Here is a 24,740-nt window from a genome sequence, read left to right as displayed (position 1 = left end):
CTGTAAGTACACGCATATCTGTGTTCATAACAGTACTGATTATATATTATTTATAGTAACAGAAGTTAAAACAATTAAAAAAGAAGTTAAAACAATTATTCTAAAAATAAATAAGCATCCAGGTGATAAAATATTATATAGTCATTAAGTGAGATATAAATATTAAAGATATAGAAAAATGTTAAAGATCTAGTATTAAGTGAAAAAAGCAAATTACAAAATATTAGGTACCTTAAAATTCTATTTTTATGAAAAGAAAACAAAACCAAACCAAGCACATGTAAAACAAAGACTGAAAGAATAGAACAAAAACCAAAATGTCCATGTCACTGGTACTGAAAGGTACGGGTAATTTGTATTTCTTTCTTTTTCTGTATTTGCTAAATTTTCCATTATAATTCTGTTCCTTGATAATAATAATGAATTAAGGATCTCATGTAGTGATAATGTAGGAATCTCTAATGTCATGATAAATTGAATCTATTTCTAAGATGTAAGGCAGGGAAATGAATATTTTAAAGACATTAGATTGCTAATATGCCACCATCCAGTTTAAATCATCACTTGAATATGCAAAACAAAAGAAGGTAAAATATGAAGACCAGGAAAAAAATGCTTACTACTTTTCTAAACCTTAAAAGTAAATCAACATGCAAACAACTATACTGGATTAAGGAAATACCCTCAAGAATACTCACTTTATTCCAAGATAGTGTCTCCAAACCAGCTTTCAGACAGACAGTAACAATTACATACTGTGCACGGAGATGAGAAGGGGAAATAGATTGGAAAAAGGTATTAAAATTTCCATTAGAATCCATGTTACCTCACTCCCTCCCTGATTCCTCCCACCCATCCCTGTTCTCCATGTCCAGTGAATTCTGGTGTCATAGGATTTGCTAGGTTTTAATTGAGGACAGAATGTAGTTTTTCAATAAATGTTTTGTATTTAGAAGCCCTTTAACATATGACAAAAATGGGCGCCTGGGTGGCTCAGATGGTTAAGCATCTGCCTTCGGCTCAGGTCATGATCCCAGGGTCCTGGGATCGAGTCCCGCATCGGGCTCCCTGCTCCTTGGGAGCCTGCTTCTCCCTCTGCCTCTCTCTCTCTCTCTCTCTCTGTCTCTCATGAATAAATAAATAAAATCTAAAAAAAAAAACATATGACAAAAATCATGTTTATATCATATATAGACATTTTTTATAAATAGCATGGAAGATTTCTTTCTCATTAGAAATCCAAGTGCTATTGATAAAAAGTGCAGTTGAACAGGGTAGATTGAAATCATAAAGACCATTTTGGCTATTCTTGGCCTTTTGCATTTCATATATACATATTTTAGAAATAGCCCATCAGGCATCTGGGTTTTTGATTGGGATTATAATGAATCTATAAATCAGCTTGAGGAGAGCTGACTTCCTCATAGTATTGAGTATTCCAACTAATGAGCATGGTATATTTCTCCATTTAGATGTTCTTAATGTCTCCAATAAAGTCTTCTAATTTTCCTCAGAGGTCTTGGACATCATTTGTTAAATTTGTTCATGTTTTTCCTTTGCTGGATACTATGGTAAAATAGTATATAAATTTTTTTATTTTCTAAATATTTGCTGCTGGTATGTTGAAATATAATTGGTTTTTAAAACATTGGCCGATATCCAGCAAACTGCCAACCTCTTTTATTAATTGTAATATTTTATTTGTAGAATTTTTTGTGTACACTTGTATCACCTCTGATTTAAAACCAATTTTTCCCCTTTCTAAGGCTTGTGCTCCTTTTCTCATCTTCTTATTGTGTTGGTTAGTAACTCCTCCACAGTGTTGGAGAGAGGCAGCAATACTGAGCAACTTTCTTATTCTTAATCTCAAAAAAAAAAAAAGCTCTAAGTGTTTCATTAAGTATGATTTTGTCACAGTGTGTGTTCCTGTGCCACAGATGTGTGATATACACTGAGTGTTTGAAGTCCTACTTTTGAAGCAGACTTTATGTCCACTCCCTAGCTCTAGATTCAGCATCCCAGCTAGCCTCCATCATCTCATCTAAACTATTCCAAAACCTTAAAGGTGCCCAGGCACTGGCCTCTACCTACTGCTCCAAGTTCATCTTTGCCATTATCCTGAACTTCCCTTGCCCAACACATGTTCACACTGCGCTCTAGTTCCATTGGCCTTCTTTAATTCTCTGAAAGCATTAGGGTGGACTCTACCTCCCTGGAGGTTTGCTGTATTCCTCCAGGCACTATCTTTGGGCCTAGTACTTCCTCAAACCCACTGGCACTGGGAACAGTGTATCAGGAAAGCTGAGTTAATGATCTCACCATGCTGACCCTGCCAACTCTACCATCTCTCCTTTGGCATCTCATATTTAGCATTGGTCAGGTCCCCTTTCCTTCTTTAATTGCTATGCTAAATTTATTTTGCTATAATTTGTTGGTGGTGGTTTTACTATCTATACTTTTTTTTTTTTTTGCCTTGGGAGATAGAGATTCCATGAGATCAATTTACTCTGGCATCTTAAGGACTATCTTGTACATTTGTATATATGCATGCATGTCTGTATGTGAGGAGGTCTGAAAAGAAGGAAATTTGCTGTATGCATATGTCCAAATAAATAAGAAACTACTATCTAACCACATTTGATGTTTAGGACTATATAATACAGAGTTAAAAGCCACACCCAATATCATGAAATAATAGAGACAACCAGCTAAAGTGAAAAGAGGCAATATGCCAATAAATTGCTTCTTACATAGAAGAAAACATGAGGAAAAATGGTTTGTAGTTTCTTGTTCCAACATATGTCGTTAAATGAAAAGGAATAACATGCAGAGGAATATGTTTCTACTTGCATACAAAAGGGATAACATAAAGTTAAATACACATCTATAATTTTTAGGATTATGAGTTAAGAAATTAGTGGCAGACACAAAACTCAGAAGCTATAAAGCAAAATATCGATAAATTTAACTACAGAAAACTAATCGGAAGAATATATGCGTGACAAAAATGCCATGAAAAGTGAAAATGTAAAACTGAGAATATATTTTTGTAACAAATGTGAGAAAAAAAATCCTTAACATATAAATATCTACTACTAATAATAAAAAGACCAACAAAATAATAGGACTGCTAAAGTAATTCAACAAGCCTTCACAAAAGAAGAAATGAAAGTGGTTTTTCATGAAAATATGCTTTTTTTCAAGGCAAAAACTGATAGGATACCATCTTACCTATTAGATCAAAAAGTGTGAGAAGACTACCACCCATAGGGGCTTAGGGAAACTGATATTCTTATACCTAGATGTTATAAGAAGAACCTTTTTAGGGGATAATTTAGTAATGATTTTCAAAATTCACAGTACTCTCTGATCCAGCAATTACACTTCTAGAAATTTATCCTACAGGGGCGCCTAGGTGGCTCAGTTGGTTAAGCGACTGCCTTCGGCTCGGGTCATGATCCTGGAGTCCCGGGATCGAGTCCCGCATCGGGCTCCCTGCTCGGCAGGGAGTCTGCTTCTCCCTCTGACCCTCCCCACTCTCATGTGCTCTCTCTCTCATTCTCTCTCTCTCTCAAAAAAAAAAAAAATTTATCCTACAGATATACTTACTCATGGGCATAAAGGATAATCTTTGCAGCATTGTTGGCAATGGCAAAGGACCCCAAACAGTCTTAAGGTCCACTAATAGGAGACTGGCTAAATAAATAGTGGTGAGTTAGGCATATAAGCAGCCCTGAAAGAATGAAGTAGATATTTATGGACTGGCTTGAAGCCATCACCAAGGCATATTGTATAGTGAAAAAACAAGATATAGAAGGCACCTCCCTATCTGTACAAAGGGAGGACATATACATTTGTTAAATGTATTTCATATTTCTAGAAATTATATATATACTCCCACACATATACACACATGCATATGCAACCATTGTAATGGTTCCTTCTTGGAGAAGGTATTGGAGCATGAGGGAGAATTAAAATTTATGAAATTCTTATAATGCTTGAATTTTTCAATTAAAAACTAGGAAAAGTGATTGAATCATATGGGTGATCTTACCGTATAAATGAAATTTCCAAGAAACAAATAGTCTGTAGTGTGACCCCCTTGTAAGACCATATCTGAAAAATGAAAAAGTCATTTTTTTTAATCTTTATAGAGTCTGAAACATAGACTTGAATTTATTTTTATCAAAGGAACCCATACTGGCCACCAAAAATGTTTCTCAATAATTGGTCAAATTTCTAAAGTGACAACAATGCTTGCTTGGCCTGTCACAATTGTGACATTTTTCTATTTCTTATTCTCTCCAAAGACATATTAAGCAAAAAATGAGTAAATAAATTACAAGGAATGCATGAATATGATTATGAAACCTAGTTTTACATGCATATAAACCATCTGGCAAGTTGAAAGCCCAAACAATCTCATGAGTGATGCTAGGAAACAAGGTTAGGATCTAAACATTTTAAAATCATACTTGTTACTCTTTTTCTTTTCCAGGATTACTAAAATAATCAACCTAACAGATAATTTAAATTTACAATGGAATTTCATATTCTCTTATTGCTAAGTCTGCTATAACTTATGAATTTCATTCTGTATAAAGATTAGGATGATTTTTTCACTTATTTTCACTTTTTAAAATTCTCAAATATATACTTGTGCTTCTGGTCCTGGTTGATATGGAAATTTGGGGGTGCAAATTCCTGATCCTAATACCAATTCAGAAGCTCACATATTTCATTTTCTCTTGATTTAGAACCCACTAAAATGCACAAGGCTCATACTCTTAAAATTATCTGCAGTGGAGTATTAAGGCATCTCATTGACAGAAACTAGAGGTAAATATGTGGGCCAGGTTAGACCAGCTAGGGAAGTGACAATCAAGAGTCTGGATTGTGTACAGATTTAACTTGGTGAGTTTTAATGGGAATAGGGTGATAGTAGAGATGAGAACAATCTTGCAATTGACTAGAAACAGGGAGAAAACTGCATAGAAAGGCCATACTGAGTTATGTTGTCCAGATGCATATTCACAAAGGGAAGAGAGAAGTTGTAAGCTTTGTTGGGACAAAAGGGAAACTTCCAGTTTGCTCATGGTAATGTGAAACAAATTCTTTTCCTTCCGGATATTGTACAAAATCAATGATGCAAACAGAGAAAACCTCCACAGGATCTATGTCAGGGAAACTATGAGACAAAAAATCCACAATCTCAGAAAGCTAATGAGGGCTTCCAAGCAGCTAAGGTGAGCAGAAACTATGCTTGGTGATGATAAAAGCACCAGGGCAAAGTAAATACCAAGCTGGCCGAGGGTAACAGACCTCAGAAATATCAGCAAAAATACTCTCCTTGAAAGAACCTTCCTCCAGTAGCTGGGAAATAAAAATCGAATTTCTTGAGGAATAATATAAAAGAAGTAGGCACAGCATCCATAAAAACAGACTATAGGAAAAAAGGCAGGGTATTCTATGTGATTTGAGTGGTTACTATTCACTACACTATAAATTTGTCTAATGTATGTGTTTGAAATTGGTTTGAAATCAGGGGCTTCTGGGTGGCCCAGTCGGTTTAGCATCCCACTCTTGATTTCAGCTCAGGTTATGATCTCAGGGTCGTGAGATGGAGCCCCACATTGGGCTTTGCCCTCAGCACAGAGTCTGCTTGAGATTCTCTCTCTCCTCTCCCTCTGCCCCTCCCCCCATCCATGCTAAAAATAAATAAATAAATCTTTAAATTGAAAAAAGAAAAATTGTTTGAAAGCAAATTAATAGAAGAGCACCAAAACTTATTAAAGTATACTTACCAAGGAATTAAAAAAAAAAAAAACCTATTACAACCAGCCAACAAAGAAATGATTGGAGAAGCCAGAGCAAAAAGACTTATTGTGCGCATTTTATATATTTAACTATAGAATTAAAATAAAGCAAAACCAAAAAATATGGTGCTAAAACGATCAATCTGATTATAATTATTCAGTGCCCAGACACTGTGGGTATGATGCAATTTATATAAGATCCGGGGATACAGGTTAATTAGATGGGAAGTAGAGTAAGTTTGCAGATTTTCTCATCTGTAATTGGGAGTCAATAAAGAATATTCAAAGCTAACAATCAAGTAATGGAATTACAAGTTTACATAAAGTATACAAGTATGCCATGTTCAAGATAATGGGTTGCTAGAGGAAAGGGAAGGGAGATGGAAGGACTGGAAACATAATTTTATCATACTTGGAAACCAATGGATTTGTCCAAAGAAACAGAGCACTGTCTATATAAACTTATAATAAAAATAAGCATAAGAAAAAAATTCAAACCTTCCTGGATACCATAAGACAACACACAAAAAACCCACAAAGAAAGCCAGGCACATAAAGATTAGAAAAGTATATTAAAACAGAAAATGCAGTCAAATGAGATATTGCAAACAAAAACCCGTTTCTCTCTCTAATTGCGTCTCAAAAACAAAACCCAATTCTATGCTGTATACAAGCAACAGACCTAAAAAAAGTAATTCATGAAGTTTGAAAAGTAAATTACAGGCATGGAAAATACAAATTCAAAGCACAAAAATGATATTAAGAAGAAACTGAGGCTGAAAAGAATGAAACAAGACAAAGAAGAGAACTTTGTAATGCCAAATGCTATAGGTTGCAACGAATATGTAACAACTAGAAATACTGGTGCAACAAATAAAATACATTTCTAAACTATAAATTATGAGAAATTAAAAGGGAAACAAATATGTTAGTAGTAGTAGCAGACTTTACCTTACCTTTCTCAGTACATGATAGACTAGTGACAAAAGAAAAAAAAAATTAGAAGGACCAGGACTTTTCCTTCTACCTATGAAGAAGCAACAGTAATTTCCCTCTTTCTATAATCAATTAGAAAGTTGAACAAAACATATGAAATAATTCTTTCAGATACTGGCTAAAAAGCAGCACAGGGTTGTGATCCCTGAGAGAAAGGTAAACAATTAGGTGAGACCTACCACTGCCCTTGGTTCATACTTGGAGGCAATTTCTGGTGATGAGACAGAGATTGGATTTTAGAGAGGCCAAGATGGCTGGAATTTGCAGAAGTGAACACTGGAAATGAGAGAACAATGCTGAGAATTAGCTCCAGAAAGTCACATGGGGTCTTCATAAGTCTTTGGTTGAATGCCAATCTGCATATGTGTACTGAGAAACTTCACAAGGTCACCAACAAGCAATTACTGTGGAAAACCAAATTACCACAGAACTGCAAGTTGAAAATTGCCAGATCTAATATAAAGCTAGGATTTACTCAAATTTCCATGAGCCAAAATAAAGACACATCATTCAATATATGAAGCGTTCAGTAGACACCCAAGAAGAGACAACCTTTGTACAGGAACTAAATTACTTCTATAGTAAAAGATACTCTAAGAGACTCAAAGAAAAACAGATCTTAGAAGGATCAAACTATTTATAGGGAATGTAACTGCCGGCCAAAACAAAGTCAATATTTAAATGTATACCACAAAAAACATTCAGCAGCATAAAATTCACAATGCCCAGTATCCATTATAAAATTATATATATGAAGAAGCAAAATTTTGACCCATAGCAGGGGAAAATTCGTAATAGAACCAACACAGAAATAACAGACATGTGGGAATTAGCAGAAAAATCTCTAAGATAGCTATTATAAGTATCACAATTACACTCAGGCATTTGAAAAAAAATGAGAGAAAGGAAAGAGGTAAAGAAGTTTCTAGAGATGAAGAGTATTAACATATGGAAGGAAAATGTCACTGGTTTGATATTAACTTCAGAGAGACTGTTAAATAAAAGATCAGTGAACTTAAAGACATGGCAAAAGAAACTAAAAATGAACCAAAAGAGAAAACAAAGATGGTATAAATGAACAGAGAGGTGGGAAAATACCAAGAGTTCCAACAGATGTGTAGTTGGAGTCCCAGGAGAACAGGAAAAAGACATCTGTGAAAAAGCTAACATCATGATTAATGGTAAAAAAAATTTTTTTTCCTCCTAAGAGGGAAAGAGCAAACATGTCCACACTCACTACTTTTATTTAACATTTTTCTGGAGGTCGTAGATTCTGCATCAGTGCAAGAAAAATAAATGAAAGGAAGTAAACCTCTCTTTATTCACAGACAACATGGTTGTATATATAGAAAATCCTAATAAAGCAAAAAAATAGCTACTAGAACAAATAGCAAATTTAGCAAGGACACAGGATGCAAGTTATTGTAAGAAATAAAAGGTATTTCTATATAGGAACATTGAAAAATTGGAAAATAAGATCTAAAAATGTCATTTATAGTAGCATTCAAAACTTGAATGCTGATGGATAAGCTTAACAAAAGATGTGCCAAGACTGTACATTTAAAAACTCCAAAACATTCCTGAGAGAAATGAAAGACAACTTAAATCATTGGAGAGATATACTATATTTATGAACTGGAAGACTCGGTAATGTTAAAATGTCAATTTTCCAATTCTCCTGATGTTAATCTATAGATTAAATGCAATTGCAATCCAAATCCCAATATTTTTAATTAGAATTTGAAAAGCTGATTTTTAATAATTTATATTGAAATTCAAAGGACCTAGAATAGCCAATTTTTTTTCAGAGAAGTTATACTACCTAGTTCAGGATTTAAATATAAAGTAGTTATCAAGACAATATGGTCCAAGAATAGACATGTAGATCAATGAAATAGACATATTTCATCAGTGAAATCATCAAATCAGTGAAACAGATTTCAGATATAGATCCATACATACAGTTTCAAAGATGCCAACATAATTTCATGGGAAAAACATAATCTTTTCAACAAAAGGTACTGTAACAATTGGACATCAATATGCAAAAAATAAATCTCAACTTTGACATCAAACCATAAACAAGAATTAAAATAGATCAGAAAACTAAACATAAAACCTAAAAAGAGAAAACTTCTAAAAGAAAACAGCATTAAGTCTTTGTAACCTTGGGGTGGGCAAAGATTTCTTAGGACAAAAAGAAAAGCACAGACCATAAAAATGTTTCGATAAATTGTGCTTAAAATTTAATACTTCTGATTTTAATAATATTAATTAGCCAAGGCATAGATTAAGGGAAAAACTTACAGTGTACACATGAAAAAGGATTCTTATCTAGAAAGAACTCTTGCAACTCCCTAAGAAAATAATTCAATTAAAAAAGGGGCAAAGGACTTTAAAAAAAAGCTCCTTCAGAGAAGGTATACAAATGACAATCACATGAGAGAGGGTCTATATCATTAGTCATCAGAAAAATGCAAAATAAAATCACAAAGAGCTAGTGTATAAATATTTTAGTGATGTAAACAATCAGTGATACAGGATAAAATGGGGTAAAATTATTCACACTGAATTTCTAATTTAAGATTATTTGATAAGAAACCATCATACAAGTAAAATTACAGTCCCTGATCTATATATACCCAAGGTGCAAATGGCCTCCCCATACAATGGGCTTCTATGGCAACAGAACCTTTTTCCAAGACCTTTCTGTGAGGATCTCATGCCTGGGTCTTGATCCCTGCCCCCATCACCACTCCTACTTTCCTGCCCTAAGAGCCTAAACTACCACAGCTGCTGGAGATACCCAGCTGCAACTTGCATAAGACCAGCCCAATCTCTGAGAACTCAAAGAGGGTAAAAAAAAAAAAAAATGTGATATTGAACAGGTCAGTGACAGTGTTATAAGTAAATTAAAAATGGAAAATACATCCTAAATTTTAAATAATTATAGTGACCTTTTAGAACAAAATTTTCATTAGCTGCAAATCACCAGAAATATAATTAATATATAGAATACAAAGCATTGGAAAGCATTAAAAAATGTGAACATTTTTAAAATATGGAAAATCATCATTCCTTGCCTGTTTGTACTTGTACTGGAGCAGTAATTCCCAAACTTGTCTGTACTTTGGAATATTCTGGTGAGCTTCATAAGCTACTGATGCCTGTGGCCTAACCATGGAGATTGTGATTCAGTTGGTTTGGGAATGGTCTGGGCTTTGGAATTAAAAAAAAAAAAAAAAAATATCTTCCACCGATTCTAACATACATACAGACAAGTTTGGGAACTGCTGTAATTAGTAGAAAATGGATTAGTAGAAGATGGATCCTCTCTCTTTCTCTCTCTCTCTCTCTCGTTATTAATGTCTTGTATTAACAGATTTCATGTGATACAAGTTATAACATAAAGAACACTATGTAGATAATGTACACCTGGTCAGTTACATTTAGTATGACACATTTAGGCTGAATTTACAAAGTAGGAACCTGGAAACACTGGTTGTCACTTCACATAACTTCACAATGGTGAGTGAGAGTTTGTGATTATGTAGTTTGCTTGCCTGTTGTGTAGAAAATACCTTTAAACTTGAACATGTGTTAAACCTATTAGTGCCAAAAAACTGCACCAGGTGTTTGTTGTGAGCAGTTAAATAATTCAGTCCCATTAACTTTTAAGGAAATTGGCAAAGATTATTTAATTAGTTCTCTGTCCCAGAAAGCACAAATAATTAGTAATTGTTTATTCCTTATAGAGAATATGGGGGTGTTGCGAGTATGTGTGTGTGCACTGGGGAACATGTTAAGTGTCATGGGATTGAAAATTTTCATGAATCTCAGAGAAAAATGCCAAAAAATGAATGTTTTAAAAAGAATTAGCTCATTTAATACTTGACAGTAACAACAATTTCTGTAAAATACTAATTTAGTAAAACCATGGTATTTCTGGTTCTGGATTTGCATTCGTTATTACTACAGTGGTTCAGATCCCATTCTATATTTTGAGGATGATCTATGATCCCCCAAATATATTCTATTTATTGTATAGTGAGCACTCTTTCCTCTGGACTATTTGATATATTATGAAGTTAAGTCTTCACTAACTTTTTTTTTTTTACCAGATTTATTGAGATATAATTTACATACCATAAATCCACACACTTAAAATGTACAGTTCAATGGCTTTTAGTATATTAACAGAGTCTTGTAACTATCAGCATAATCAATTTTGGAACACTTTCATTCCCCCCCCAAAAAAGAAACCCCAGACCCCTCAGCTGTCACTGCCATCCCTCCATCCCCCCAGCCTTAGGTGACACTAATCTATTTTCTGTCTCTATGTATTTGCCTATTCTGGACATTTCCTGTAAATAGACTCACACACTATGTGGTCCTTGTGACTGGCTTCTTTCATTCAGTATAATGTTTTCAAGATTCATCACTGTTGTAGCATGATCAGTACTTCATTCCTTTTTATTAACACTATTCCATTGTATGGATGTAGCACACATCCATTGTATATCCATTCATTGATTAATGAATATCTGGGCTGTTATGAATAATGCTGCTATGTTTACAAATTTTTCTGTGGGCGTAGATTTTAATTTCTCTTGAGCATATACCTAGCAGTGTAATTGCTGGATAATATGGTAACTCAATGCTTACCCATTACAGGAAGTGCCAGACTGTTTCCCAAAGCAGCTACACCATGTTACGTTCCTGCCAGCTGTGTATGAGGGTTCTGGTCCCCACATCCTTGCCAGTACTTATTGCTATGTGTCATTTTGATTATAGCCAACCTAATGGACATGAAGTAGTACCCCACTGTGGTTTTAATTTGCATTTGTTTAATGATTAATGATGTTGAGCATCTTTTCATGTATTTATTAGTTATTTGTATATCCTTTGGGGGGAAATGTCTATTCAAATCTTTTGTGTTTTAAAAAATTGGGTCTTTTTGTCTTTTTACTGTTAAGTTGTAAACATTATTTACATATCCCAGATAGAAATCTTTGTTATAAATATAATGGGCAAATGCTTTGTTCCATTCCGTGGGTTGTATTTTCATTTTTTTATTGAAGTATAATTAACATACAATGTTTTATTAGTTTCAGGTATAAAACATTAGACAATTCTATCCATTATTCACTGCTCACTATGATAAGGGTTAGTCACCATCTGTCACAATACAAGATTATTACAGTATTATTGACTATATTCTCTATGCTATATATTTCACCTTTATGACTTATTTTATAAATGGAAGTTTGAACCTTTTAATCCCCTTTATCTATTTCACCCATCCCCCATCTTCCTTCCATCTGGCAACCACGAATTTATTCTCTGTATTTGTCTGCTTTTTTGTTTCTTTGTTCAGTTGTTTTGTTTTTAGATTCCAAATATAAGTGAAATCATCTAGTATTTGTCTTTCTCTGTCTGACTTATTTCACTTAGCATAACACCCTCTATGTCCATCCAGATGTCACAAATGGCAAGATCTCATTCTTTTTTATGGTTGAGTAATATTCCATTGTGTGTACGTAAGTGTACCACAGCTTCTTTAGTCACCTATGAATGGACACTTGGGTTGCTTCTACATCTTGGCTATTATAAGTAATGCTGCAATAATCATAAAGGGGCATGTATCTTTTCAAATTAGTGTTTTTGTTTTCTTTGGGTAAATACCCAGTAGTGGAATAACTGTGTCATATCGTATCTATATGTTTAGTTTTTGAGGAACCTCCATACTGCTTTCCACAGTGGCTGCACCAATTTACATTCCCATCAACAGTGCATAGGGCACCCTGTTCACCATATCCTCACCAACACTTATTTTTTGACTTTGGGGAATTAGCCATTCTGATTGGTATGAAGTGATATCTCATTATGGTTTTGATTTACATTTCCCTGATGATTAGTGATGTTGAGCATCTTTTAATGTGTCATTCAGCCATTTGTATGTCTTCTTTGGAAAAATGTCTATTTAGGTCCTCTGCCCGTTTTTAATCAGATTGCTTTTTATTTTATGTTAAGTTGCATAAATTCTTTATATTTTTTGGATATTAACTACTTTTCAGATACATCATTTGCAAATATCTTCTCCCATTCACTAGGTTGCCTTTTGTTGATGGTTACTATTGTTACGTAGTTTTCGTTTTTTGTAGTGTATTTTTCTGGTTTTGGTATCAGAGCAATACTGGCTTCATAGAATGAATTTGGAAGTTTTATTCCTCTATTTTTTGGGGGCTATTTTGAGAAATAGGTATTAACTCTTCTTTAAATATTGGGTACAAAAATAGGTGTTAGAGCGCCTGGGTGGCTCAGTTGGTTAAGCGACTGCCTTTGGCTCAGGTCATGATCCTGGGGTCCTGGGATCGAGCCCCACATCGGACTCCCTGCTCAGCGGGGAGCCTGCTTCTCTCTCTGCCTCTGCCTGCCACTCCCCCTGCTTGTGCTCTCTCTCTCTGTCAAATAAAGAAATAAAATCTTAAAAAAAAATAGGTATTAACTCTTCTTTAAATATTGGGTACAATTCACTTGTGAAGCTGTCTGGTCCTGGACTTTATTTTTGTTGAGAGATTTTTGATTATTGATTTAATTTCTTTACTAGTAATCGGTCTGTTTAAATTTTCTATTTCTTCTAGATTCATTTTGGAAGATTGTATATTTCTAGGAATTTATCCATTTATTCTAGGTTATCCAATTTGTTGTATATAATATTTCATAATATTCTCACATTTTTGTATTTGTGTGGTGGTGGTGTGATTTCTCCTCCTTCATTTTGGACTTTGAGTGCTCTCTTTTCTTTTTTTCTTAAAGAGTGGCTAAAGGTTTATCCATTTTGTTTATCTTTTCAAAGAACCAGCTCTTGATTTCATTGATCTTGTCTATATTTTTACTTTCTTAATGATGTCTTCTGATGCACAAGCTTTTTTCATTTGTTTGTTTGTTTTAAGTTCCATTTACTTATTTTTGTGTTGTTTATGTTGTGGTGTCATACATCTAAGCATCTTCATCTAACCAAAGTCAAAAATATTTATCCCTATATGTTCTTCTAAGATATATTTATACTTTTAGCTCTTACATTTAGTTCTATAATCTGTTTTGAGTTTACTCTGTGTTTTGTGTCTGGTACACATCCAGATTTATTCTTTTGTAAATGAACATCCACTTATCTCAGAACTGTTTTTCAAAAAGACTATTCCTTCCCACCCTCCATTGAATTGCACTGGTGTACTTCCTAAATATCACTTAATAATAAATACGAGGGTTTATTTCTCAATTTTATTCATTGGGATACACACACACACACACACACACAACAATATTGCATTGTCTTGATTAATTGCAGGTCTGGAGTAAGTTTTGAAATCAAGAAGTGTGAGTTCTCCAACTTTTTCTTTTCAAAGATTGTTTTAGCTATTCAGAGTCACTTATGTTTTCATACAAATTTTAGAATCAGCTTGTCCCTTTCTAAAAATTCAGCTGGAACTTTGAAAAGGATTTAATTGGGCCTCTAGATTGATTTGAGAAGTATTGCCAGCTTATCATTATCACATCATCCAATCCACAAACATGGGCTATCTTTACATTCATTTAAGCCTTCTTAATGTCTTCCAACAATGTTTTGCAATTTTCAAAATATAAATTTTGCACTTTTGTTAAATTTATAAGTATTTTCTTCAGTAGTTAGTATAATTGTTTTCTTAATGTCATTTTCTGTCTTATTTCTGTTGTATAGAAATAAAATGGATTTTTGTATATTAATCTTGTACCCTGAAACTTTATTCTAATAGTATTTTAATTTTAGCATTTTATTTTTATAACATATAATTTCAGCATTTTATATATATCATGTCATATGCAAATAGAGATCATTTTACTTTTACTTTTCTAATCTGGATGATTTTTATTGCATTTTTATGCCCAACTGCACTGCCTAAAATTTCCAGTACAATAGTGAATACGAATGTTGGAAATGATATTTTTGTCCTGTTCTTGATTTTAGGGGAAAACATTCAGGCTTTCACCACTAAGCAAAATGTTAACTGTGTTTTTTGTAGATTTTTTTTATCAGTTGAGGAAGATCCATTCTATTCCTACGGTGTTGACTGCTTTTATCCTGAAGATGTATTGGCTTTTGTCAAATACTTTCTTCGAATTTATTGAGACGATCATGTAGTTTTTATCCTTTACTGTTATGATGTATTACATTATTTTTGGATGTTAAACCAATTTTGCATTCTTGGCATAATGCCATTTGGTGTTTATATATAACCTTATATATATTTCTAGTTTTGGTATGTTGATATTTTGATGAAGATTTTGCATCTATACTATTTTATGAAATTTGTTTTAAATCAGTTATGAAAAGACAGAAGAAATATGCATTTACACTATCTTACATAATTATATAATAACCTTTGCCAAGACTCTTTGTGGACTGGGTTTACTTATTTTTAATCTGAAGAACTTCCTTTAATATTTCTTGAGAAGTTTGTATTATAGTAACAAATCCTCTCATTTTTCTGTTTATATGGAAATGTCTTTATTTTGCCTTCATTTTTGAAAGATGATTTTGCTGGGCATAAGTTTCTTGGTTGACAGGTATTTTTTTCTCTCAGCACTTTGAATTTGTCATCCCACTGCCTTCTGGCCTCCATTTTTTTGTGTGTAATGAGAAGTCGTCTGAAAATCTTATTGGAGCTCCTTTGTACCTGAGTCATTTTGCTTTTGCTGCTTTCCATATTATCCCATTGTTTCTGGCTTTCAACATTTTTGCTACAATGTGTCTGGATATAGATCTCTTTGCAATTATCTCATTTAAAGTTCACTGAGCCCCCTTGGATGTACACATTAATGTTGTTAAGCTAATTTGAAGCTCTTGAGCTACCATTTCCCTGAATATTTTTCTACTTCATTCTTTTTCTGCTCTTGTTCTTATACTCCCATATGCCTAGATTGGTGTGTTTAAAGGCTTCTCACATTTTTGGAGTCTGTGTTCATGTTTCTTCATTCTACTTTCTCTCTGGTCTTCAAATTGCATACTTTCTATTAATGTAAGATCAGGTTTCATAATTTCTTCTTCCAGTTCAAATCTACCATTGAGTCACTCTAATGAATTGTTCTTTTTTTTATTATTAGTAAAATTTTCAACCCCAGAATTTTCATTTGGTTCTTTATTAGAATTTCTCTCTCTTAATTGGCAATCTTTGATGTGTCTTTATGCCTTCATACCTTTATGCATTTCTTTTGGCACTTTGAACATGTTTACATTGGCTAATTTGAACTCTTTGTTAAATCTGACATGTAGGGCCTCTCACAGGTAGTTTCTGTTACCTACTTCTTGCTGTGTGGCTCATGCAGTCCTGTCTCTTTGTGTGTCTTGTACTTTTTGGTTGTTGTTGAAAACTGGAAATTTTACATAATATATTGTAGCTACTCTGGATACTAATCCCCCCCTCCCTTTAAGGCATATATTTGCTTTGATGCTTGTTTGTTTGTTTTGTGATTCAGCTGGCTATTTTGGTGAAGTCTCTTTCCCCAGGGTTAAACCTTGGTACTGCACCTTGGAAGGTGCAGCGCTGGGCAAGCAAAGCCCCCTTGGTGTTATCTGGTCTGTCCTATGTTTTTCGCTGATTTCTCCATTAAGCTATCTGACTCATTTGGCATTTGGCATTATACCAGTTGTTAAGGTCCACTAATTACCCAGGGGTTAGTCTATGGTTTTTGACAATGTTCTGGGGCATAAATTGTACAGCAGGCTGAGCCAATTAAATTCAGGCTTGGATAGTTTTGAGACAAGTCTTTGAGGTTTGTTCTCACCTCAGGAAAGCTATTTTTATGTCTCTGTCTCTGGTTCATTCTGATAAATTAGTAGGCCTATGATTTAGCTTATTGGTCTCAATGAGGAAGAGTTATTATTTTTGAGAACATCCCTAGACTTGAACTCTCCCCCTAGTCTGTTTCAAATAGTCACTTCCTTTGGGAAGAGTTTTGGAGCTATCTCTTCTTATGTAGTACCTCTCACCATAGGCAAAATCTTACTGCCACTACTCTTGGTGATAGTGAAATTGTAGTCACTGGTCTTCTTGGCTTGCCTTCCCAACAATCTCTTAGAGATTCTCTGCCTTACAAGCAAGCTGTGGTGAAAGTGATCAGGAACCCAATATTCTTAGCCTGTAATGCCTGTGGTAGAGACTCTGTCTGATGGATATAAGTTGACTGGAAAAGGGGAGCTCTAACCTCTTGGCCACACTCATCAGGAATTTTGCCTCTTTACCTCAGAGTTGGGGGGGGGGATGAGAAATGCTAGTAACCTGCCCCTCCTGTGAGATATGGTAACCCTGATTAATAATTGAGAAGACTAGTAGTCCTACACCCTTACCACATCTGCCTGCAATGGAGCTTCCATCAGGCAGGTTGTGAATAAGAGAGTGAAGGAGTAGGTCATGGCTACAATGTCACAGACTTTTGACATTCTTACTGAGTTGCAGTAGATTTGCTTGAATAAATGTTTCTTCATTTGTCTTTAGGATAATATCCAGAGTTGTGTTTTTATAGTTTTGACCAGTTTGGCTTATTTGGTTGGAGAGCAGATCCAAAGAGCCCCTCACACTTCGATCCCAAAAGGAACTTTTTGTAAGCTTGTGATTTTGCTGTATTTGTCATCATTTGAAAGTTTTGCCCATTTTCTTTACAAGGAAGGGCTTTAGCTATATTAATGGCAGATCCATTCTTTTAAATACCAACAAACACAAACACATGCAACTCAAACTCAATGTTTAAAAAAATATGTCCACAATAAAAGACATATTGCTAGTAATACCCAATGAAAATTAAATCTGATTAAAGAAAAATAATTATACTTTATACCTTAATTTGTGGCTGTGAACCCATTATACAGCAATAGCATACTTCATAAGTATGTCTCCTACATTTAGATGTTTTAGACTCAGGTCAGTCTGTAGAAAAACTTCACACATAATGTTTGTGTTTTTTTTTAATTGTACATCAGGAAAAGGAGACTTGGTCTAATAATAAAGTATACTGAACTTGTGTTATAATCTAAATTGAAGTGTGGAGTTTGGGAAGTGAAACAAGAAATAGACATAAATTTCAAACTTACAGAAGGTATTTATAATTCATTAGAACTGTTGTGTTTTCTATCAGACCTTCTGACTCAAATATTTATTACAAATTAACAATAAAAGCACTAATTTTCAATTTATATATGTCCAAGACAAAATGTGTTCTAAAGATCAACTGTTAAATCTCAACCAAATTGTAATATTACATATAGGTAAATATTTTTAAATTCCTTTTTTTTTTTTTGCCTTCAGTTCTTTCCATGGAGACAAACACACACACACACACACACACACACACACACAAACACAGAAATATTGGCCCCAGTGAGAAAAACATGCTCTTTGTTGAATATATGAAACAATGAAGCCATTACCATGCTCCAGCATTTTCATGGGCATCCAGAAAAGAATGAAGGAATGGATCAAAGCATTTAAACACTGAAACCAAAACACCTAAAAGAAAGCAAAGCAAGAAAGTTATGATAGTACATTGTTCCAAATCTAAAAATGTGACATAATGAAATATGCTTGTAGTTTGAAACAGTTATAAAGCCAAAATGTTTTCCTGGAGATGGAAAAATTCTATTTCTTCTACTTCTAAAAGAAATGACTGTGAAAGCATGGGATATTATTTGAAAAGAAAACTCATTAAATAAAAATGTGTAGAACTCAAATATAGAATATTTGTTATAAAAAATTACAAAACCAAAATTGTCCAATGAAAAAGAACCAGAAGCAATTTTTAAAAGAAATAAAAATATTTTCAATACTTAGGTTGTAGTATTTTAAATATAATTTCATATGATAAACTCTGCATCTTTACATCTCCACCCAGACTCTGGTCAAAATAAATTTTAATAAACCACATACAATTTTCTTAGAGGAAATCTTAATAATATAAAATCCCTAGGGTCAAACAAAGGTACACCTTGGGGTTAGGAGATGGTTGAACAACAAAAACAAATCTTTGTTCTTTTGGTTCTAAATATATCAGTTATTTTTATGCTTGCCAGGAAGACTTACAGATAAAGGACTAGAGAAGAAAAAAATGTGGAAAAAACATATTTTGTCCTGTGACCTAAATTTCCTGGAGTAAAGCTATTTTTAGGAAAGAATGTAAGAAACTGGTTTAAAAACACAGCTAATGCCAAATTGGAAAACCTCAAGACTCATGGAATATTGGGTAGAATACATAGAAGTTTTTGTCTTGGTACTGGAGAAAAATTATCTTTGGACTTAGCACAACTCCTGTCCTTCCTAATAAATATTAAGATGCAGATCCACAAGGATTAAATTGTTTCTAGTTAACTTACTTGTGTTCCAGAACAAAACTCAAGAACATGGTAATACAAAATAAAAAGCTTTTATGCACAGCAAAGGAAGCCATCAACAAAACAAAAAAGCAACCTACTGAATGGAGAAGATATTTGCAAATGATACATCCAATAAGGAGTAAATATCCAAAATACATTTAAAAACTTCTACAACTCAACACCAAAAAACCAAATAATCTGATTAAAAATGGGAAGACATTTTTCTAAGGATGACATACAAATGGCCAACTAACACATGAAAAGATGCTCAATATCACTAATCATCATGGAAATGCAAATCAAAATCACAATATCATTTTATATCTATCAGAATGTCTAAAGTCATAAACACACACACACACACAAACAAGTGTTGAAGAGGATATGAAGAAAAAGGAACCCTGTGCACTGTTGGTGGCAATGCAAAGTGGTGCAGCCACTGTAGAAAACAGTATGGAGGTTTCTCAAAAAATTAAACATAGAAATACCATATAATCTAGTAATTCCACTACTGGGTATTTACCCAAAGAAAACAAAAACACTAATTCAAACAGATATATTCACCCCTATGTTTACTGCAGCATTATTTACAATAGCCAAGACATGGAAGCAACCCAACTGTCCATCCATAGAAGAATGGATAAAGAAGATGTGTGTGTGTGTGTGTGTGTATATATATACACACACACACACACACAATGAAATATTACTCAGCTATAAACAAAAGTATGTCATCAACCATTGACAACAATATGGATGGGCCTAGAGGGTATTATGCTAAGTGAAGTAGGTCAGGCAGAGACTGACAAATACCATATGATTTCACTTATATGTGGAATCTAAAAAATAGATGAACAAACAAAAAGCAGAAACAGACCCATCAATACGGAGAACACACTGAAGGTTGCCAGAGGGGTGGGGGTAGGGGGATGGGCAAAGTGGGTGAAGCGGTGTGAGAGATACAGGCTTCCACTTGTGGAATGAATAAATCATGGGGATAAAAGGTACAGGCATAGGGAATATAGTCAATGGTACTGTAATAGTATTGTATGGTGACTAATGGTAGCTACACTTGTGAGCATAGCATAATGTATAGATTTGTTGAATCACTATGTTTTACACTTGAAACAATGTAGCATTGTGTGTCAACTACTTCACTAATTTTTTTTAAATAAAAAACATGTAAAGAAAAAATATTCATATATATATGAATATATATAATATATATGAATATATATAAAAATATCCATCACCTAGGTAAATTTCATGATATCAGACATCAAATCCAGAATTACCAGGCATGCAAAAAAAGCAGAAAAATACTACCCAAAATAAGGAAGTAAACAAATCAATTAAATCCAACCCCCAACCAACATAAATGTTAGAATTTGCAGATAAGGATGTTGAAAAAGTATAACTCTGTTCTTTATGTTCAAATGGTAAGTAGGTAAATAGAAGATATAAAAAATTTCTAAATAGAAATTCTATGGATTAAAAGCTATAATTTTTGAGATAATAAATTTACTAGATCGCAGTAATGCAGATTCAACACTGCAGAAGGAAAAATTAATGACATAGATATTGCAGTAGTAAATTGAAGACAAAATAATTTCTAAAAATACCCAAAATTTAACAGAGAGGAAAATGTATGGAACAAAAATATGGATTCAATGAGGTTTTGGATAACTTCAAGTGATCTAATATATGAATAATTGGAAGCAACAGAAGGCGAGGAGGTCGTCCGGAAAAAAATATTTGAAAAAACAATAGCTAAAAATTTTCTATATTTGATATAGACTATAAACCAGGAAACTTATAAAGGACAAAATGGAAAATATTTTATATTCTTTGGGGTCCACATTGATCTCCATTGCAACTATTCAATTCTGCTCTTATAACTTTAAAGAATCACAGGGAATTTTTAAGTGAATGGGCATGGCTACTTCCCAATAAAACTTTATAAAAGCAGGCAGAGGACTAGATTTGGCCTATAGACCATAGTTTGCTGATCTTCTTACTATCAACCTACAGATCCAAGAAGCTCAAAATACCCCAAGCACAAGAACCATGAAGAAATGAGACATCACAATCAAATTGCTCTAACTTGGTAATAAAGAAAAAGATCTTCAAAGCAGACAGATGAAAAAAGACACATTAAAGTCATAAAGATGAAGATAACAGTAATTCCACATTAAAACAATGCAAGTAAGAAGACAATGGAAATTGCTCAAAGAAATAAACTATCAACCTAAAATTTTATGCCAAGCAAAAATAACTTTCAAAAGTAAAGGTAAAATGAAGATTTTTTGAGATATATAAAAGCTGAAAGAGTTCATCACCAGCAGATTAGCACTACAAGAAGTTTTAAAGGAAGTCCTTCAGGCAGAAAGGAAATTACAACAAATAATAATGTGAATCTACACAAAGGATAGAAGATCACTGGAAATAATAAATATATGGGTAAAGATTGAAGTGTTTCTCTTGCTGGGACACCTGGGTGCCTCAGTTGGTTAAGCGTCTGCCTTTGGCTCAGGTCATGATCCCAGGGTTCTGGGATTGAGTCCCGCATCAGGGAACCTGCTTCTTTCTCTGCCTGCTGCTCCACCTGCTTGCTCAGTCTCTCTCTGACAAATAAATAAACAAAAATCTTTAAAAAAAAAAAAACCAAACCCAAAAAGTATTTCTTTTGCTATTTAAATCACTTTTAAAAATGTTCAAACACAAATATGAATATGGTATGGGGTTTTTAACATATGTAAAAGTAACATGTATGACAATAGTCCAAAAGTCAGAAGGAGAGAAATGGAAGTATACTATTAAGTTTTTTATACTGTGTGTGAATTAGTATATCACTTGAAGGCAGACTATACTAACCTGAAGATGTATAAAACCTAAACAAATTCTTAAAAAAAAAAAAAAAAGAATTAAAGCTAAGAAGACAACAAGGAGATGAAATGGAATTCACAAAAATTAATCCAAAAGAAGTCAGAACAACAGAAAACAAGGAAACAAAGTTTATTAGGAAAAATGGAAAATATATAGAAAGATGGTAAGTTTACACCAAAACACATCAATAAACACATTAAATATAAATGCTTTAAACATTCAGTATAAAGGCAGATATTATCAGATTGGATAAAAAAGCAAGACTACAAACTGCCTACAAGAAACACACTTTAAATATGAAGACACAAATAGGTTATAAGGATGGAAAAACATACAGAAACAGTAAAAAAAGCTGAAGTGGTCATGCTAGTATCAGACAAAATAGATTTTAGATCAAAGAAGAAAATAAAAAGGTAATTTCTTAATGAAAAAGAGAGCAATCAAGACAATGTAACAATCCTAAACATTTATACACCTAATAACAGTACTTCAAAATACATGAAGCAAAACTGATAGAACTTCAAAGAGATAGAGAGGAATCTATACTTTCAGTTGGGAGATTTTAGTTCCTTTCCATAATTGATAGAATAATTGGACAGAAAATAAGAATGTAGAAGTTTGAACACTATGAATTTGACCTAATTTATTCATTCTGTACAAGGTAAGATGAAATATTTATAAGATAGACCATATTCTGAGCCATGAAGCAATATATTTAAAAGGACCATGTTTTTTCCAGGTGTCTATATTTTTTTATTGAAGTAAAATTAACATTCAGTGTTATATTAGTTTCAGGTATACAATATAATGATTTAATAATTCTAAACATTACTCAGTGCTCATCATGATAAGCGTACTCTTGATTCTCTTTATTTCACCCATCCTCCTACCCAGCTCTCATCTGGCAACCACCAATTTGTTCTCTGTATTTAAGAGTCTACTTTTTTACTTGTTGTTGTTGTTGTTCACTTGTTTGTTTCTTAAATTCCACATATGAGTGAAATCATATGGCACTTGTCTTTCTCTAACTTATTTCACTTAGCATTATACCCTCTAGGTCCATCCATGTTATTGCAAATGGCAAGGTTTCATTCTTTTTATGGCTGAGTAATATTCCATTGTATATATATATACACCACATCTTCTTTATCCATTCATCTATTGATGGAGACTTGGGTTACTTCCATATTTTGGCTATTGCAGATAATGATGCAATAAATATAGGAGTGCATAGGGATTAATATGCAAAATATATAAAGAACAAAATACATAATACCAAAAAAAAAAAACCCCAAATAATGTGATTTAAAATGGGCAGAGGACCTGAATAGACATTTTTCCAAAGAAGACCTAACAGATGATTAACTGACACATCAAAAGATGCTCAACATCACTAATCATCATGGAAATGTAAATTAAAACCGCAATGAGATATCAATTTACACCTGTCAAAATGGCTGAAATAAAAAATACAAGAAATAACAAGTGTTGGTAAGAATGTAGAGAAAAAGGAACCCTTGTGTACTGTTGGTAGGAATGCAAATTGCTACACCCACTATGGAAAACAGTATGGAAGTTCCTCAAAAAGTTAAAAATATAATTATCATGTGATCTAGTATGGCACTACTGGGTATTTACCCAAAGAAAACAGAAACACTAGTTTGAAAAGATACTTGCAGGTGTCTATATTTTTTTAAAGCTTCACTAATGATTGAGATGCAATTAGGTTTACTTTGATGGCCTATAAAATGCCTTTAATTCCCCTGTTAAATCTCAACTCCATGATCCCAGGAAGAAATCATTCCAAAAGAATCACTTGTCTCATCTAAAAAGACAAAGAAAAGTATTTTCCAGGACTGCCCCATTGCGCAACATGCCTCCTGAAGCTGCTCAGTGCACAATTTGTGGGACCATACATGGTGCCTTGCTTCTTTTTCTTTAAGGCTTCTCTTCCCCACATATTATTATTTAAACCTCAATTTCCTGGATAAACTAAACTACAAGGTAAATGATTGCACAGGGCTGCATCCCTTGGTTTGTGAATTATTTTTTTAAGCATCAGAAAAGGAAAAGACCAAAGGTAACTTTGGCGTTAAGTTGAGATGAAAGGCCTGCAATAAATCTTCTGTTTACCTTTGTGTTGAAAGTATTCCCTGCCTGAGAAATCCTGTAGAGTTGTGGATATGTAAGCAGGCTCTTCTGACTGCAACACTGTTCAAAGATCCCCAGAGTAAAAGGTGGTAATGAAGTGAAAATCTACATAGAAAACAAGGATTTAGTAAAAAGAACTTTTAGTCTGTAATGGAGTTAATATTGTAGCAATGTCAATTTCCTGACTTTGATAATGTATTACAACTATTAAGATATCATTATGGGGGAAATTGGTTGAAGGGTACACAGAACTGTTTTTGCATCTCCTGGTAAGTCTTATACGCTATTTAAAAACAAAAATTATTTACAAAGACGATATTAATGAGTCACATAGATTCAAACATATTTAACAAATCATGACTTAATTTTTCTGATTGATTTGAAACTGTAAATGTTGCTTTATGAGCATAAAATGAATAAATTTCTTCTGTTTAATGAGCATAAAAATAAATTGAATATCTAGATATTTAAATAATAGGCATGAT

The 24,740-nt window shown here is 33.4% G+C and overlaps 1 protein-coding gene across 1 annotated transcript in view; it reads right to left on the bottom strand.

The window, feature by feature from the left end:
* The window catches only part of LOC118009101 (phospholipid-transporting ATPase IB-like), a 217,108-nt gene that overhangs the window by 44,601 nt on the left and 147,767 nt on the right, over positions 1-24,740 (bottom strand). Inside the window, exons 30-33 of the mRNA XM_035002919.1 lie at positions 24,238-24,360; positions 18,280-18,358; positions 4,058-4,119; positions 699-755 (exon numbers count right to left, since the gene is read on the bottom strand). Of these exons, the coding sequence (XP_034858810.1) occupies positions 699-755; positions 4,058-4,119; positions 18,280-18,358; positions 24,238-24,360 (321 nt within the window). The remainder of the gene's footprint in view (positions 1-698; positions 756-4,057; positions 4,120-18,279; positions 18,359-24,237; positions 24,361-24,740) is intronic.

This window comes from Mirounga leonina, unplaced genomic scaffold (assembly GCF_011800145.1).
Source record: "Mirounga leonina isolate KUSES-001 unplaced genomic scaffold, KU_Mleo_1.0 Mir_127, whole genome shotgun sequence".
Lineage (NCBI taxonomy): Eukaryota > Metazoa > Chordata > Mammalia > Carnivora > Phocidae > Mirounga > Mirounga leonina.
Note: the sequence above shows the minus strand (reverse complement) of the source record. Positions and strands in the feature narration are given on the sequence as shown.